Source organism: Watersipora subatra, chromosome 1, assembly GCF_963576615.1.
Source record: "Watersipora subatra chromosome 1, tzWatSuba1.1, whole genome shotgun sequence".
Classification (NCBI taxonomy): domain Eukaryota; kingdom Metazoa; phylum Bryozoa; class Gymnolaemata; order Cheilostomatida; family Watersiporidae; genus Watersipora; species Watersipora subatra.
In genome coordinates, this window is record NC_088708.1 from 65,816,864 (window position 1) to 65,836,024 (window position 19,161).

The 19,161-nt window shown below is 36.0% G+C and overlaps 1 protein-coding gene across 2 annotated transcripts in view; it reads left to right on the top strand.

Moving 5' to 3' along the window:
• Positions 1-19,161, top strand: part of LOC137398005 (cholesterol transporter ABCA5-like) — a 37,437-nt gene that overhangs the window by 6,864 nt on the left and 11,412 nt on the right. The window contains exons 7-23 of one of the 2 annotated variants that reach the window (XM_068084106.1): positions 379-526; positions 2,988-3,156; positions 3,286-3,359; positions 4,184-4,317; positions 9,514-9,666; positions 10,202-10,321; positions 10,442-10,580; positions 10,890-10,980; positions 12,448-12,587; positions 12,757-12,852; positions 13,074-13,166; positions 13,394-13,411; positions 14,922-15,088; positions 16,530-16,659; positions 18,318-18,454; positions 18,614-18,724; positions 18,843-18,980. In XM_068084106.1, coding sequence (XP_067940207.1) covers positions 379-526; positions 2,988-3,156; positions 3,286-3,359; positions 4,184-4,317; positions 9,514-9,666; positions 10,202-10,321; positions 10,442-10,580; positions 10,890-10,980; positions 12,448-12,587; positions 12,757-12,852; positions 13,074-13,166; positions 13,394-13,411; positions 14,922-15,088; positions 16,530-16,659; positions 18,318-18,454; positions 18,614-18,724; positions 18,843-18,980 — 2,058 coding nt within the window. The remainder of the gene's footprint in view (positions 1-378; positions 527-2,987; positions 3,157-3,285; positions 3,360-4,183; positions 4,318-9,513; positions 9,667-10,201; positions 10,322-10,441; positions 10,581-10,889; positions 10,981-12,447; positions 12,588-12,756; positions 12,853-13,073; positions 13,167-13,393; positions 13,412-14,921; positions 15,089-16,529; positions 16,660-18,317; positions 18,455-18,613; positions 18,725-18,842; positions 18,981-19,161) is intronic. The other variant, XM_068084113.1, reaches the window with a different exon arrangement.

Consider the following 19,161-nt stretch of genomic DNA (forward strand, 5'->3'; position numbering starts at 1 on the left):
TAGTTACTTTTGGCTTAAAAGGAATTATTCACAGCTTTAGGTATAATTGTGATTATTTGTATTATTTTTGAAGGTTTTGCGTTCAGCTTAGATAATATATCACACAATTCAATGATATGTGGTGAATGGCTCTGTTAAAAGTACAGCCACAATGAGTGTTTGGGCTGTAGTTAGCTGCTATATTATTGCTGGAACAGAAGTTGTTGATGCAAACTGGGTAAAGCTTTGTAGCCGAGGTACACATATGTGTTAATATGACTTCTTCTGAAATTACCATCGGCCATAATCTGGAGGCTGCCACCTGTCACACTAACATCCGTAAACCTGTCCCGGTCTATTCCGCAATCCTGATAGCACTTTCCTATCCTATGTTTACAGTTTGTGCTCAGCTACCGCTATGAGGGTGGTCTTGTCGCTGGCTCCTTCACCGCTGGTAACCTGTCTCTCGTTGTCATGCTCGTTATCCTTATAGTTGACATCTTCCTGCTGGCCGCATTTGCCATGTGGCTTGAGGGAATACTTCCAAGTAGGTCAAACGTAATCAGTGTTTGTATGTCATCCATTAGTAAGTAGTAAGTTAATACGGTGTTGATTTAGCCTTCTGAACGCCATTAATTTGCATAACTAGTAATATTTTCACTCATGCTGTATATTTACTACCAAGTATCAATGGCTCTATGTGAACTGCGTTAAGCTGATAAGGAATTGAGTAAATACTTCACTTGTACAATCATATTGACTGTTGCGTGACTATATTATACATGTACTGGATTTCAGTCACATAAAAGTTTATCCTTCCGTTAAACTAATAACAACGCCAATGATGCGTAAGAAAGTGCTAGAATTCTCCAGCCCGTTAAGTTGTTCTAGCTATTTTCCAAGTAATATAAACGAGCTGAACAGGTTTTGTGTACATGAAATCTTTACTATAAAAGCCGTGTCTGTCTATCAGGGCTGAAAAAACTGGTTTTCACGGTTTTTTCATTATTTTTTGTAAAAAATATAATATTTTAAGCTCCTAGGGGTTTCTGTTTAGTAGAAATGCGATTCTATGTAATTATCAGCTGTGGAAGTTTATTTAGCATATAGTAGTAAGGTGGTGGTAGAGCTCAAGTTGCAACTACATGAAATCCTAACACAACAATGAATTAGTGAATTTCATTTTCAATTGGTTTTATCAAGTGATATGATGATCCCTTTACTGATGAAATATGAAAACCATGTGAAATCATCGTCTCAAATAATAAATGAATACTTTCTCAACTCTGGCCAGTGAGAGAGGATTGCTTATAATTAGAAATTAAAACAATAAAATCCTTTTTGGCAAAAGCATTAGGTTTGCAAACTAATATATCATTTAGTGGGCACAAGCCAAAGTAGTTGGACTGTTTGAATTCAGTTTATCAAGTCTTTTGTTTCAAAAAATCAACTTTAGTGCTAGCATTGAGCGGATATTCTCAACATTTGGCTCAGAAATAGACTAGGGGCAGAGAAAGCTGGGAAACTTGTATTTATTTATCGTATGACCAATACATAAGTACATATTCAGTCACATATTGTATCTACTACTACCTATTGGATTTACAAATTTTTTGCTTCAATTTTAGCAATTGTAGACCATTAGGCTCTGCTCTTCACTACCACACAATTATTCACTGGAATTAAAGGTTTTATACATAGAGCTTATTTATACATAATGTAGTCACTTTATGTGATAAGATTTCTGCTCTGGATGTCTTCATTCATGTTTGATTAAAGGTTCATTCTGAAATTTCCATATGTTTTCTCTCATTTTTTTAATAACAACTCCCACAGTACCATCTTTAACAGATGATTCCACATATGTAGGTTCAATACTCAATCATGCAGCTACGGTAAGTGATGTTAATTAGACTTGAAATTGCAAAAACCTTGGTAAAATTATATAAACCATAAAAGCCGGTTTAAACCAAAAAACCTGGTTTTTTCATAAAACTCGTGGTTTTTTTCCAACCCTGCTGTCTATCTGTTTGAAGCCAGTTTTCCACAGGTTGGGAAAAGGATTTCATCATAAATGATTTGAACCCACAACGTTTGCACCAATTATTCGTTTTCCAGAAGAGTAGAATTATTGTGCACATACTTATTCTCTGTGCTCTATTATTATACCTGACTATCTCTCATGGTATATTAGACTACCAGAGTGCTAGTCTAATATACATGTACTTACTAATGCTTAGTCATGTTAGTCATAAACTCCTCTTGTGCTGGAGGATAGACAGTATAACCATATATGGTAGTAAATTGCAGGCAGATGTAGCTGCAAACTACATACAAACCATTCTTTAAACTATTTATATATGAAACTGTTTTATTTAAACTATTTATATATGAATATATGTACATTATTTCCATGACTTTAGAATTCATCTGAAATAAGCCTCAATGACTGCTTGGAATGGTTGATATGTCATAATAGGTGTTATTTAACAATTCATTTCTTATATTTAAATATTGTTACGTATATACAAAGCCTAATATAATAATGTTTAACTTAATTAAATATATTTAATTTATTTAATCGTTAAATAATTACTCTTTGAATTGTTGCTTTGAGCAATAAATGAAGTCATGAATTAAGTTAAACGAACAGACTTTCTATATTAGAATTGTTAACCTTTGTTGGATTTGTTTGTTTATATAGATTAATAGTGAATTGTATCTCTTGCTCCACGAATGCAATTGAATTATAATAAACTATAATATCAACAAAAATAAAAGAAGATGAACCAGTATAAATATGCTTATAATATAGCTTATAATATAGCAATGCTGACCTCAAGGATCAGTCGTGTCGCCTCATTATGCTCTGCTTTTAGAATATATGTTAAAAATTCTGTTCAAAAATCAAGCGCCACGATTAGTTGTCAAAGTGTTGTCAAGATTAAGGTGGCTCTTATCAGCTCAATTGGCTCAAATTTTCATTTAAAATGAATCCGTTTTTGTAGATTCTCTCGGAGGGAAGCTTCCCCTCTGCTTTTGCTTTGACAGGAAGTACTGGAAGCCAGAGCCTGTTGACCCTGAAGTAGTTAGGTCATACGAGCTGAATGTAGAACTGGACGAGGATGCAGATGTTGAACCAGTTCCTCGGTCTATGGCTTCGAAGGCGGCTGTCCGGTAACTATCGACCTATCGTGTTATGCACTGCGCAATGAGATTAAGATTTTCAATACGCTTGACTACCTAGTAATGTGTTGCATTGTCACCTGTGTATTTGCCTAATATTTATGCGCTTTCACTGTGCAGGTTGTTTAACATGAAGAAGGAGTTTGTACAGTCCAATGGATGTAGTGGCACTGAGAGAGTCCAAGCAGTTCAAGGTGAGCAGACAGTCCAATGTGCTATTGTGCTAGTGCCACCAACAAAGCGTCTACCAAGCATTCTCAATTCTCTTTGAGCACCGTGAGCCCCGTAATGCGGCACAGCGTTAGCATAAATCCTGAGCTGTATGGTGCGGTTCTAGTAGAGTTCATGCAAATCGTTTCTTATTAGTGAGTAGTTGATTAATTAGCCTATGACCTTGACATTAAAAAGAATCAATCATCAGCTTGCATTTAGCTAATAGAAAATACATTTACAACGCTCACTCAGCTTAGTTTTCCTTCATTTTTTTTTTTTGTAGCGCAATTTTTTCTACACAATGACCAGATGTATCAGACGCATCACAGTTACGGTGATTTCACTAATAGTAGATCAGTGTACTTCTGATTATTATTTATTGAGCTGCTGAGAGTGATTATTTTACTTTTGGCTGTAGGCCCTGATAATGCTGCTGTAAGCTATGATAATATTGATAACTTTTTTGATTCGAAACCTGCTCATGGTAGCAGGAAAAATGCCGAACGAGTGTTTAAGCTCATTCTGCAACACATTTGTAGCCTTTTTATGGCATCAGCTGATGTTAAATTTTATGCTGATTATTTTGGAATCAAATTATTTTCGTAGCGAATGAGTTAAAGCACTCAGCATATGTTCCTCCTTGATCATCAGAGCTCTTACCATTTATCAGAAATTCTTGATGAGCAGTATGACAGTGTGAACACTGGAACGTGTATCCATAAATAACCCCTGATCAACTTCCATGTTGCTGTACAGACAGCTATCATTGTATATCAGCTGTATCATCATTATTTACCGTTGTCAGGTGTAACACTGGATATATATGAAGGGCAGATAACTGCTCTATTGGGGCACAATGGTGCAGGTAAAACAACACTGATCAATATGATGACTGGAATCATGCCCGTCACTTCTGGCAGCGCTACTTTGTATGGTTATGTGAGTATATCTTATCTAAATTAAAAGAACAAATTACAAATTGGTTTTAAGGCAGATATTTGTTGCCAGGTTTTTGAATTTTATGCTTTTTGAAAGCATCTACTCGTATGCAAAGTGGCAGAGTTTGCCAACTATCTGACATGCAATTGAATTTCCATGTAAATATTTTCGTAAAGGTAAAATTTAACTTTAGAATATAAATTTAAAGGTTGACTTGCAACAAAATTCTCATTACAGTTATTTGATATTAAAAGATTCACCATGTCTTACTCTGTTGTGTTGTAGGTGCAAAATATGTGGGAATGTGATTACAAGCTCTTAAAAGCTAAAAAACGAACAGTTAATCGCAGCCACACGAGATTGCCGTAGTTTGGATTCTCTTTCCAAAACGGCTCAAATGGGACGTAGTTGTACAGGATGGTTTCTGTTTACACTTTCACGCAATCTCATTCGTCGAAATATTTTCACAAATATACTTCACACATTCAATAAAACCATGTCTATTGTTCTTACGCGTCTATTTTATCGTCATTGTAATGCTGTCACTTTTGGTACTAATATCTTATAACTTACCGTAAAAATTCATTTAAATTTTTAATCGCACCTCGAAGAAGTACATATCATTGTCTGATAATCATGACGAGCCTTTTGGTCACCTGTGATAATCGAAAAGTGCTGCAAAAATTATTTGCGAAGTATTGGGTCACATGATCAGATTACGACTTGAGGATTAGATCAAGCCGAAACAAAACTGTAAAGTAGTGAGCATCTATATTTGATACGGGGTCTTCGGTAAAACCCGAAGTGTTTGTCATAAACTAGTGCTACGATAAGTTACATATAGAGCTTTTTATTGGCCTTTTAATTCACGTGAGAACATCATGTGACAAGACAATAACCGAACTGTAATGACTACATCAGAGAAATAAAGAGGTTCCAATCTACGGCGGCTTTTTGTTTTTGAGCTTTTAAGAGCTTGTAATCACATTTCCACATATTTGGCACCTACAACACAACAGAGTAAGACATAATGAATCTTTTGATACCAAATAACTGTAATGTGAATTTTGTTGCAAATCAACCTTTAAACTAGGTGAATGCTCGGGTAATAAAGTCTTTGTACAGAAATTTTTTTTTAACAGTTAACCACAGTTAACATTTCCAAGCAACTTCCAAACTTCATAATTTTATTTTTATTTAACATGTTAACAACAGTTACCATTCCAACTTTCAAACTTCAAATCATGAGAAAAGTGTCTTGTGCAGTTTACATATATTAAGAGAAAAAATTAAACAACTGTAAAGGTTTTCAAACTTTGTTGTCAAACAACTGTAACTTTCAAACTTCATATCATGAGAAAATGGTTTTGTGGAAGTCAAATAAATTAAGAAAGAAAATAAAACAGCGATAGAAGCGTTTAAATGGAAATGTGAAACAGTTAGCAAGTAATAGCTAAATTAAGTCTGTTTTGCTACGATTACAATAAAAGATGATTTGGTAATGATACAATTAATATGAACTGAGAAAACAAAATAAAAATCCTGAATATGTTGAGTAAATAATTACAGTTCGTTCATAGAAGTGTGTATATAAAAAAGGTTACTGTTCCAGCAGAAGCTATTCATCAAAACCTTGAATACGATGATACTGGTACCTCTAGATATTGGTGAAAATGTAAAAAATGAGATATCGGACTGTCTTTGTCATGTACTTTGTCTGACTGAATGGAGAGAGAATGTAGAGGCTATTCCTACTCGAGATAATACAATTGTCCGCGTGAAAAGGATTAGCTTTTATCGATTGAGCAATCGAACCTCACGAAAAATCGGAAATAGAAGTGTAACACATTTGAAATTGAAACGGCACATTTAAAGATTACAAATAAAAGAATAGGTAATAGCAGCAAAAAGTTAGTTTTTAAACCGTTTCAAAAAATAACTAATGCAAGAGGTAATATCAGTTAATAATCAAGGGGCACATTTGGTGTGCACTTTTGCACTGTATGCATGGGCATACTATATTTGGTACATGATAAAAATGATAGAATACGTAGGACTGTATAGCTCAGTGGTTAAAGGCGTGGTTTTGAAACTTGCGGTCGTAATATCTGTGAGTTTAAATCTTGCACCCTGTAAGCTTTTCATTCCAAGATTTTAATAACTATAACTGGACAGGCCGACATCCGATTTATATATCTAGATGAACTGTGTTCCCTGCATTTTATTTTACCACAATTAGTTTGAAAACCTAAAATGCTCTCATCGCAATAGTGAGTTTTGAAATTTATTATTTAAAACAAAATTAAATAACAATAAATATTTCAATTATGAATTTAATGTGGTTAGTTTTTAGTATATAAAACAATGTGTTGGTACCTACAATCAAATAGACGGACATTCATTCTATTATTCTAAAAAGAGAGAGAAACAACTTCTACTGCTATTCATTGTTTTTAGACAAGCTAAATAACAATCCTTCCCATCGTAAGGTTTCTTACACGGCAAAGAGCTTTTGGGCTTTAGCCATTAGACCTTGGACCCAAGGTTTTTGGCCTTAACCTTTACACTTGTTGTGCTCATTACCCTATCACACTGTATGCGTTCCATAGCAAGATTATCCTAAGTGTTCATATATGGTTTTGTTTCAACTGTACATGGAAGGTTAGTATTGACACCTCAACGGTGGTTAGTGATAGTTTTGCAAACACAGCTAGCTACAATCATGCTTTTTGATTTATGGAAGAGTAAAAATGGAACTCTGCAATAATTTTTTAGTCAAGTTACTTCCCATGTATAAATCGGTGATAAGGAATGAGTTTTATTCAAAAAATAGTTTTTTATTGTGGTCTGTGCAAGTTGAGTCGACCATATCATAAAGTGTTTAATGGCAGCACTATTTAATTCTACTGTGTGATTTTACCTAAAACATATCAGTATATGCAGTCATACCTCGACATGTTAGCTTAATGCGTTGCAGGGCTGAGCTTGTATGTCAAGTTTTTCATATCTCAAAGCGGTATTTCCTATATAAAATAATTAAATACAAATTAATCCGTTACCATCTTCAGAAAATCCCCTAAAACTTGATCACTTACGCTAATCTTAATTTTATTGTTGTCTTCAGTTTTATTTTTCACTAGTACGCTTGCTAGCCCTGTGAGAGATCGTCATGAGTAATCAGTATGTGATAATTTCCCTTGACTGAGTGGTGTAGTGTGTAGTGCCTTTGAATCTGGTGCCCCTGGTTCGATTCCTGTTGGAGGCAATCTTTTTTCCTAATGCTCTTAGCATGGCTCCGGAAGGACGGTTCTTATTATAGTGAAGACTATCTTCCGGTTTGGCTCTTTTTGCCTCGCTTTTACTATCACTGTTAGTTGGCCTTTTTAAAACATTTTCAAACTGATTCGACGAGAAAGACCAAGGGATGCTGTTCTCGAAAGTTGCCTTTTGCATACTCAGCCACCTAGCAGGCACATCGAGAAGTCTCCTATGCTCATATCTCAACTCTTGCATACTCAGCCACCTAGCAGGCACATCGAGAAGGTCTCCTATGCTCATATCTCAACTCTTGCATACTCAGCCACCTAGCAGGCACATCGAGAAGGTCTCCTATGCTCATATCTCAACTCTTGCATACTCAGTCACCTAGCAGGCACATCGAGAAGGTCTCCTATGCTCATATCTCAAATTTGTCTCGTATCTCAAAGTATAGCAATGCTCGAAATGCTGCTCGTATCTCCAGTTTCTCATATGTTGGGGCATGACGGTAGTTGGTTTATTCTATTACAGTTATGTCTTGCTGCAAATGTATTAACTTTAATAGCTGTGATGTGATAAATCTTATTAGAGAGGCTGTATTCACCCTTCTCTCCTGCTGCACCTTACCCGTAGAACCACTGCTACTCCACTGTTGGCTAGTACCAACCTCCTCTAATGTCAATGTGTTTTAACTCGTGTGTCTGCTGCGTACCTTCTAAACTAGACTTTTCTTTATCAAGTCCTGTTTTTGATGAGACTCCTCAATAGGTCATTGCCATTGCTCTAGGACCACAGGCATTGCCCAAGTACATGACACTGTAAGTGTGACTTGACCTAAAACAAACTCATTAGCAAGGTTATTATATTTTGTATTTTATATTTATTATTTTATATTTATATTTTGTGTATCTAGTCTGTAGTCTAGTGACTACTTCACAGCTAACTACGAGATATTCAGTGATCTGGTGTTGATATGATTACTTTTCTGTTGAAATATATTTGGTACAGTTGGAAATGAAACGAAATGTCATTTCACTCCTAAGAACAAGGGTATCATAATTTTTATAGAGTCTGTACAATACACAATTTGGCAATAGATTGTGTGATGAATTGTTAGTGTAAGATACTGTCTGAATGTATTTAGGCAAATGATGGTTGCTAGCAGACAAATTTGTCAATGTATCTGATGGGTGATTCACAGAATTACGATTCCATGAACTTTTGTTTGTTAGGAAGTTCCTTTCTTAGGTTTTACTTACGGCTTCTTGCAAAAGTTGAACAGCGCTGAACTCTTGCCCTGACCATCGGGGGCAGCTACCGGGGGCACTCAACGCGTAGGCTTCCAGTTACTGCCGCAAACACCAGTGACAGGACCTATGAGCCTGCCACCGGTGTTTGCAGTGTATATTGGAACCTCCCTTTATGAAATGCTTGTGTAATCTGAGGAGAGCCTACTAAAAAGTTAAGGTTCCTACCCATAGCCGAATGGTTAGGAATTGTTAATTACTGTCTGCTGCAATGGTCATGCATCATGATATTACTCTGCGTGCTTTGTTTGTTATAATACGTGCTTTGTTTGTTATAATACGTGCTTTGTTTGTTATAATACGTGCTTTGTTTGTTATAATACGTGCTTTGTTTGTTATAATACGTGCTTTGTTTGTTATAATACGTGCTTTGTTTGTTATAATACGTGCTTTGTTTGTTATAATACGTGCTTTGTTTGTTATAATACGTGCTTTGTTTGTTATAATACGTAACAATATGTAATTAAGCTACTTATTGCTACTATAAATACATGCAGCTATCTTCAGCAAGTTGTAGTAGCGATTGAGGTAGCAGGTTGTATACCTGATTTGTTACACACTATAATTGTCATGCCATTATTATGCTTGCTGTCTAGTTACCCATGACTGCAAACATATTTTCATCACGCAGGACGTGTCTAATGGGGTAGACCTACAAGCCATTAGGGGTATGATTGGAATTTGTCCTCAAAAAGATGTTATTGTGGAGCGGCTGACAGTCAGAGAGCACTTGGAGTTGTATGCTCACTTGAAGGGGGTGCCAGAAAAAGAGGTGGCTGACAAGGTAATGGAGGTCTTTTTCAAGGCTGCCTTTTTGTTGAAATATGGATATTATGGCTAGAAAAGGATGTGAGGGTGAAACAGACAAGATAACTCTGTCAAATTCGGCACAGAAGGGAGTGAATGTGATAGATAAAGATACGCATGATACACGCTTGCTATGCCAGGGGTGATAACAGTTCTATGAATGTGAGATAACACAGCTCTATGAGTGAGAGATAACAGCTCTAACTATTAACTGTTTGTGATGACTAATTGAGCCCCATGACACGAAATTTGTTGGTGAGATGCTTATACTAGTCATTGGGTTTCAGTGCCTTGTTAAAATAATAAACAACTATTTTGGCAGATCTGATGTTTTTGGCAAAGATAGACATAAGGAATCTGCTGAAATGAGAATAGCATTTCAAAAAACATTTGATTGGAAGTTTAAGTTTGCTATACCATCACTTGTCAGACAGTAGATTTCTCATGTGCAATCACTTGTCAGACAGTAGATTTCTCATGTTTGGTGATGGAAAACTTCTAAACCCTTATAGATCAGGAAAACTGTCGCTGACTGCGACCTTGTGGAGCAAATAGATACAAGGGCTGAGAAACTCAGCGGTGGTCAGAAACGAAAGCTGAATGTAGGAATGGCACTTATAGGAAACCCAAAGGTACTCTTTCACCTCGATGTAGCTTTAATCCGACTGTTCTTCTCGTAGCAGCCAATCATGTTCTTGTCCCGGTTGTCGGAAGAATCGCTGCCTTGCTGATTGGCTAACGGTTGCTTGCAGATTCTCTTTCTTGATGAACCGACTGCTGGAATGGACCCATACTCTCGGCGCCACCTCTGGTCCTTGTTGAAGAATAGCCGAGAAGGTCGAGTTATTCTTCTGACTACCCACTTTATGGATGAGGCTGATGTTCTTGCAGGTTTGTGACTTTTGAACTGTTATGTTTTAGGACTACATTCTTAGACCTGACACCGTTAGCTCTGCATTGGAAAACCTTCTGTGTACATTGTTATGAATCCATCTTGCAAAAGTTATCGATTTTTGATGATATTTTAACTAGCATTGAGAGATTTGAATGTTTATAGCTAGTGTTCTACTCCCACTACTATTACAAATGTTAATACAGAAAAGTTGAGCGTTCATATCGTGATCTTATTTATTAATTTTTGATTCATTGTTAGACATTCCTTTTGTCTTATTATGTTACTCTTTTCAAGTTTTATTTCAGATCGCAAAGCTGTCATTTCTAAAGGCCGGCTCCAGTGTGCTGGTTCTTCTCTTTATATGAAGAATAAATTTGGAGTTGGGTACCAGCTAACGTAAGTCACTATCAACTAATGTTGATCGTTATTATGTGCATTAGTACAGGTCTAACTTGTAGTACTTGGTGTAATGCGATTCTTTGGATAAAGTTTCCTTTGGATTTCAATTTAATAACCCAACTTTATTTTGCAAGCCTGGCTTTGAAGGAAGGGCAATAAACATTACTCAATGTTGCAAACAATTATGTGTAGACAACTCTAAGTACAAAATATGTATAATTCCATTAACCAGGTTATTGCAATTCTATAACACATGGTACACACACAGTTTTGGTATCAAATAAAACATTAAAGGTTGACTTGCAACAAAATTTACATAACAATTAGTTGGTATCAAAAAGTTCACGATGTCTTCTGCTGTGTTTTAGGTGCAAAATATGTGGAAATGTGATTACAAGCTATTAAAAGCTCAAAAACGAACAGTTAAAAAAAATGACCATAGGTTGGAATCCCTTTATTTTGATGACGTACTCAACTCGACGGGGTTATTGTTTTGACAAGTGATGTTATCAGGTAAAATGAAAGGCCAATAAAAGACTCAATTTAACACTTCTCGTAGCACTAGTTTATGACAAACACTTCGGGTTCTACCGGAAAGCCCTTATTAAATATTGATGCTTGCTACTTTACAGTTTTGTTTCAGCTTGGTCTAATCATCTAGTTATAATCTGATCATGTGACCCATATTTTTTGCCAAATGGCGCCAACAATTTCTGCACCATTATTCGACCAGTACAGGTGACCAACAGGCTCCTCATGTTTATCAGAGAATGATGTGCACCCCTTCGAGCTAAGGTTAAAAAATTGAACTAATTTTTAGGCTAGGTTTTGAGATATCAGTGCTCAAAGTGACAGCATTACAATGATGATGAAATAGACGTGAAAGGGCAATAGACATGGTTTTATTGATTGCGTAAAGTATATTTGTGAAAATATTTTGACGAATGAGGTTGCATGAAAGTGTAAACAGAAGCACATCGTGTTCAACTACGTCACATTTGAGCTGTTTTGGAAATCCAACCTACGGCATTTTCGTGATGGCTGCGATTAACTGTTCGTTTTTGACTTTTTAAGAGCTTGTAATCACATTTCCACATATTTTGCACCTATAACAGCAGAGTAAGACATGGTGAACTTTTTGATACCAAATAACTGTAATGTGAATTTTGTTGCAAGTCAACCTTTAAGTTTGTAACATGGAGATGAGTTTGGTGTCTTGTGATATTAACTTGCAATTCTTGAGATGAATTAAGGATGGCTTAGGTTTGGAGATAGTTTGTAGCTGGTGAGTCTTCGTATGAAAAATGTATGCATAGAAAGAGAACTGTAGTCCTAATTCCTTGAGTTTTTTACTTGAGTAAATTTTGGTGCTAGCAGGGTTACTCCAACAACTCTACACTTTTACACTCTAACATCCTTTGTGCATGCTTTTACTTCAGCTACTCTGGTGTATTCTTAATCCAGGTTACTAGTTGAAGATGCACGCAAACAGGAGGTTCTGGGATCACTCATAGCCGAAGTTATAGAAGATTCGACACACAAAAGAACCTTTGGGAAGGAGATTACGTATAATCTACCAATACAACAATCTGCTAAATTTTCAGGTGGAAGAGTTTACCTACCTTTTCTCTAATATCCTTCTCTTGGCTATCATCTCTTACAGTTCTTGTGAGCTTACCATGTCAAACCATTGATTAGGCAGTATGGAGGTGGCGAATACAGCAGCTGTATTTTTTTATTGTGCTTACCTGTTGCTTCCTGTACATGCCGTAGATCTATTCATGGCTTTGGAGTCACACAAAGAGGAGTTGTCTGTCACCAGTTACTCTATCGCTATGATCACTCTGGAGGAGGTCTTCTTGAAGCTAGGTTAGTAGTCTCTTCTAAAGTATTCCTAGACATGTTTTACTTTTTTACTGAAGGTGTAAGCAGGCATGGGCTCCTTCAAAACTAATGCATGTTATCGATGAGATAGTTGAGACACGAGCCAAGGCTCAGTATGCCATATGTGTATGCCATAGTTTTATTGTTGCAGTCCGAATATTGTATATCAATGTCTTTCTGTAGCTTTTTTGTTTGCCTCTAAATAGGGGAGCAAGCAGAAGAAGAGGAGCGCCTGGACAAAGAAAATCTTCAAGGAAGGCAAATAAAGAATGCTACTAGCGTACACCCTGAGGTTGAAGGTGAATAGTTGCTAATGTTTACAACTGAATGAATATCCTTCTTGATTTTTGCTTGTATATTGTTTCAAGGACGATATGCGTGTCTTCTTTATCGTTACAGACACCCTTCAACTAGTCTTGTCATTAGCGATTAGAGAGTAGTTCACTTCTGATACTGTTTTGTGTTTAGAAGTTGAGGGAAAGTACACTTGCGTTAACTTATTATTTCTTTATATTTTTTATTGTAGAGCGCTTCCAAGCCAGTGGTTAGTATTACACGGCATTTCTAGAGAAGACAATTTCTAACCAACTTCCTTTAACATTTTCATTTAAACTCTTTTACACTTATTCAGTTAAATGCCAAAGAACCAAGACTACAGTAGATGCCTCTACAACGTAATTAATCCATTCCGAGATTATTCACTTTGTAAGGATTTTACCTATATGAAGCTTAAAATACATGTAAATAGCCTAATCTATTCCAAGATAATTCAAACTTACTCTTTTGGCCCTTCATAAAGAACAAAACATAACTTCACAATTTAATGACTGTACAATAACTGTGGTATTATTGGTTTGTATCCACAAATTTTCTCTTTTTCTTGTCGCTTTTCCATGATTTAGAATCCATGATTACGGTACTGTGATTATGTATGTGATTACGATACTGTGATTATGTATGTGATTACGGTACTGGGATTACGTATGTGATTACGGTATTGTGATTATGTATGTGATTATGGTACTGTGATTACCTATGTGATTACAGTAATGTGATTACGTATGTGATTATGGTACTGTAATTATGTATATAATTACAGTAATGTGATTATGTATGTGATTACATATGTGATTACGTATGTGATTACGGTACTATGATTACAGTACTATGATTAGGTACGTATGTTTGCCAGTCTGCTAAGGTGTCAATTGACGTGTTTACAGAGGTTCTCTATAAAACGTTTGATGCAGGTGACTTGGTAAAAATTACAGAAATTTTTTTACAAATTTTCAAAAGTTACTTATCAGAGCATCATTATTTTACTGACGATGCATAGATGTATTCGTGTTTTCTTCTCTACCCTTGCTCGGTGCATGCTGCTATCAGTCGTGACTGCTACCTTCTGGTCTGCCAGTAAATCACTCTTCTTCTCCTTATGTCTCATTCGATAACTATCAATATTTTTTGTCAATGGTTGATTGAGATTTAAACGGGCCCCTTTTTTATTTTATTAGTCAAGTCATATCAACATACTGATATCGTATGTTGATATGACTTGATATCAACTGTGTTGACTCCAGATATCCAACTGCTTAGCTTGTACAGTGGTTTTTAAATGCTGCCATTTCTATTAACAGAAGTAGACCTTTGGATGAGCTCTAGGGGTTGCTGAGGACAGAATAGAGCTTCAAGTGCTAACCACCTGTTTGCCTACTACCCCTTACTGTACAAACAAGTGCTAACCACCCGTATGCTTATTAACCTTTACTGTACAAACAAGTACTAACCACTCGTATGCCTACTACCCCTTACTGTACAAACAAGTACTAACCACCCGTACGCCTACTACCCCTTACTGTAAAAATTGGTTTTTACAATCATGATGGCAGGGCTTCATGATAGTTAGCTTATAGATTTGGTCTTTTCTCTGCGAGTATGTTTGTAGTGTTCGTGAGTTTATGTGCGTGCTGAGCTGCCCTCCTGTGTAAGCCATTATTGACTAGCGGTGAACACCTTGTGCGGTTGCTATATGGCCGAACATGCCTATCTTGTAGAAGAAGATAACCCCATAAATATGGAGAGAACAAATGTAGCTACTAACAGGCGGAGACTCTGGCATATGGTTAGGCTGCGGCTAAAGATGATCCCTAGGGAAGGTTTTCTAATCGTCTCTCTGATACTCTACCTGATCGCCCTCGCTGCTGGAGTCGTTTTAATAGTGGTAAGTAGTACAGGTACTTGTAGTTCCATCAATCCTGTTTTAAAGCTCGTGTGTTTGCACTGCGTTGCATTCCTATCAACTGTAATGCAATGTACTCTGTTCGTCGCTGCCGTTTCTTAGTCCATTCAATGAACTATCTGTATATTATTTTAGCCAAGAGTAGTACGAAAATATTGGTTAATTTTTATTCTAGGTTATGGTTATCATGACTAGTTATTTTAATGGTTATCATGACTAGCTATGTTAATGGTTATCATGTTTAGTTATGTTAATGGTTATCATGACTAGCTATGTTATTGGTTATCATGACTAGCTATGTTAATGGTTATCATGACTAGCTATGTTAATGGTTATCATGACTAGCTATGTTAATGGTTATCATGACCAGCTATGTTAATGGTTATCATTACTAGCTATGTTAATGGTTATCATGACCAGCTATGTTAATGGTTATCATGACTAGCTATGTTAATGGTTATCATGACTAGCTATGTTAATGGTTATCATGACCAGCTATGTTAATGGTTATCATGATCAGCTATGTTAATGGTTATCATGACCAGCTATGTTAATGGTTATCATGACTAGCTATGTTAATGGTTATCATGACTAGCTATGTTAATGGTTATCATGACCAGCTATGTTAATGGTTATCATTACTAGCTATGTTAATGGTTATCATGACCAGCTATGTTAATGGTTATCATGACTACCTATGTTAATGGTTATCATGACCAGCTATGTTAATGGTTATCATGACCAGCTATGTTAATGGTTATCATGACTAGCTATGTTAATGGTTATCATGACTAGCTATGTTAATGGTTATCATGACTAGCTATGTTAATGGTTATCATGACTAGCTATGTTAATGGTTATCATGACTAGCTATGTTAATGAACTGAAACTCTCAACTACTTTTGCTTCTCTACGTACTTTAGATTTCTTTTTGAAAAATCTATGAAAGATTATTGATGTCAAGTCACCTTCATGCTTAACGTATGTTTAACAAAGTAAATAATAGTGAAAGTAGTCAAAGTCGATAATCAAAGATGTCTTTACTTGTGATAAATTGAGGTTATGAGTGTATAATATATATTTACATGTATATAAATACATAATATGTCTTTACAAAATCTCCATCAAGAATTTACTGAATGGATTATTTTATGTATGAAAGACTAATGAGCTACCTTTAACAGTTCACAGGTAAGATTTGCTACGAAACTATGAATTTTTCTTTTGGATTATTTCAGGTTATCTTAAAAAATTGTTTTCTCTGTTCTACAATTTAGTTATAATTATTCTTTATTTTTCATCACTGTCATGATGGGCAAACCAATTATAAAAACTTTCCCCTTATTAGATAACAAGACTGACTCTCTTCATGTTTAACTATATGTGTTCGTCTAACATGTATCAAGCGTTCACTTGCTGACAGGTGTCAACGGATGGCATCTCACAGGCATCTCCTCCAAAGAATGTCACATTAGATGTCATCAACTCAACAACATCCTCTTATGATGATAAGTTTGCTGCCAGTGATGTGGTTTATAGTAACAAGTCATCCGGTATGTGCCTCAGCATGTTTCATGCTACTTCCTACTAATGTATAGTTATTAGATGGTTGTTTAGCTATGCAATGTAACTAGGCTTGCATTTCCTATCTAGTTATATTTCCAAGCTTTTATGTCTATATTACTGATGGGCCAGGTGGAGCTCTCTGATTGACCTGTTCTTAAAAGATTGAGCGCTGATGATAAGAAGACTAGAGTTCATTGGGAATTCACTCCTCAATGCATTTTTAGGGAACAAAGTAAAAGCCAGTAAACAAAGTAAAAGCCAGTAAACAAAGTGAAAGCCAGTAAACAAAGTGAAAGCTAGTAAACAAAATGAAAGCTAGTAAACAAAGTGAAAGCCAGTAAACAAAGTGAAAGCTAGTAAACAAAGGGAAAGCTAGTAAACAAAGTGAAAGCCAGTAAACAAAGTGAAAGCCAGTAAACAAAATGAAAGCTAGTAAACAAAGTGAAAGCCAGTAAACAAAGTGAAAGCCTAAGTGGTACAGAAGTTGCCTATCTTGTGTATTTAATGTCAGGATACAGCTTACTAAATAACTAAAGCAACTGCAATTAGGAAAGCCACAGACTTTCGAGCTATTTCTAGGTTTTCAAGTTGGGAACCTTGCGTCGAAACGAGTCTTTTGTCACAATAGCAGCTCTTTAATGAAATATGAAAGTTATGCGTGTTGAGTAAAGGCTATTTTACCTGCTGCTCTATGAACATGCTGGGTATAGCTCTTGTAAATTTTCAGGCTTGCCTAATGATATCAAAATATAATAATATACATACTGTGCAAAACAAATACGCAGACTACTTCTCCGTGTTACAGATTGCTAAGGCTTGTTTCAGAGGCCATAAATTAATGTCTCAGTAGATGAAACTGTGTGGGTAGTACATGTATCATATATGCTTCCACAGTTCTCGAATGAACAAGTGGTGTGTGAAATTGTATAACAGTTACTGTAAAATACCCTACAATACAATTTTATTCACAGAGTTATATTTCTCAAAAGTTATTTTTTTATGCATTTTATTCGCTTCCGGAACGCAAACGCAGTATTTATTGTGGTTGCATAAATATCTATTGGTGAGTCTACCTGTCATAGCTGTACTCATCTCTCTCAGCGTAGGGTAATTGATGATAGTAAAGAACTATGAGTAGTGTCTATAGTAAGCTGATATGTTAGTTACAAACAACTGGTTTATCCAATGTTTTGCAGAGCTGTCTGTCTGTTGTGCATTTGGTTATATATTCATCTTCTCTATCAGAGGGAGATAATAATAGAGGTATATAATACAATTAGTTGAATTATATTGAGTTAGTCGCGCCACTGGCCTTTTTAATGCCACATTTGAATGTACTGGTTTTAGATGATATGCTTGAACGGTCTCAAGCTTCAATGAATCTATAAATGATCAGTCAAAGTGTTTGATTTCTCTTTACCCAAAATACTTGTCAAAAGTGATTTCATTGATTATCATGAAAATCATTAAAAGTGAAAGTCATTAAATATTCCACAGCAACAAACTAAAATTTTGTGAGCAGGCTAAGACAACTCCAAGTTTCAGAAAGCTACAACAAATACATGTAGTATCTTAAGCCTTATAATACAAATAGTTACTCTACAATGGAGCTTATTAGGAGTTTTCATTGTTCTCACTCTTGCAGCAAACATAGATGGCCTTCTCGATCCTATACGAACAGCAGTTTCACCTCCCTACTTTCTCTCTGACTACAATGGTGATTACAGTAAGACTTATCCTCCAGTTGCTCCTTTTGGATATGACATCAACACTTTCTCAACTGTAAGTACACCTGTTCTCTTCTGAAACATTCACATGAGAGTTATAAAAAGATGCGGCTGATTAGTAGTGGTTTGTGTAATATAGTACGACCTTGTGACCTTACGACCTTTAGGCCTAGAAGGTGTTAACTGAACTTATCTTATTCGAAATAAATTTTAGGCTAATGCAAATGTGACCATCAGATACAACCACTCGTACCTCCTATCTTTTCCCTTGGCACTCAACGTTCTCGGCAGCTCTTTTCTCAGCATGGCTGCTTCTAATTATACAGTAAGTGGGTGTTATAGTTCCTTTTCCGATGGAAATAGGAAATGTGAAGTACTAGAGCTACTTATTGCAAGTAAATGAGAGTAGAGCTACATAGTTTTATCACGTGTATGTATTTCAGGCTATTAACACGACTCTTTCTGAGTGGCCATCTGCAGAAGGTATTGTCTATGCTTTCAACACCGGATCCTTTGCTGGCATGTCATTTGTATTTGCGGTGTACGTTGGCTCAAGTTTCTATACCGTATACATAGTTGGGGTGAGTTGTTTTACCTTGTATGCCATATACATAGTCGGGATGAGTTGTTTTATCTTGTATACCGTATACATAGTCAATGTGAGTTGTTTTACCTTGTATACCATATGCATAATTAGTGTGAGTTGTTTTACCTTGTATACCATATACATAATCGGGGTGGGTTGTGTTACCTTGTGTACCG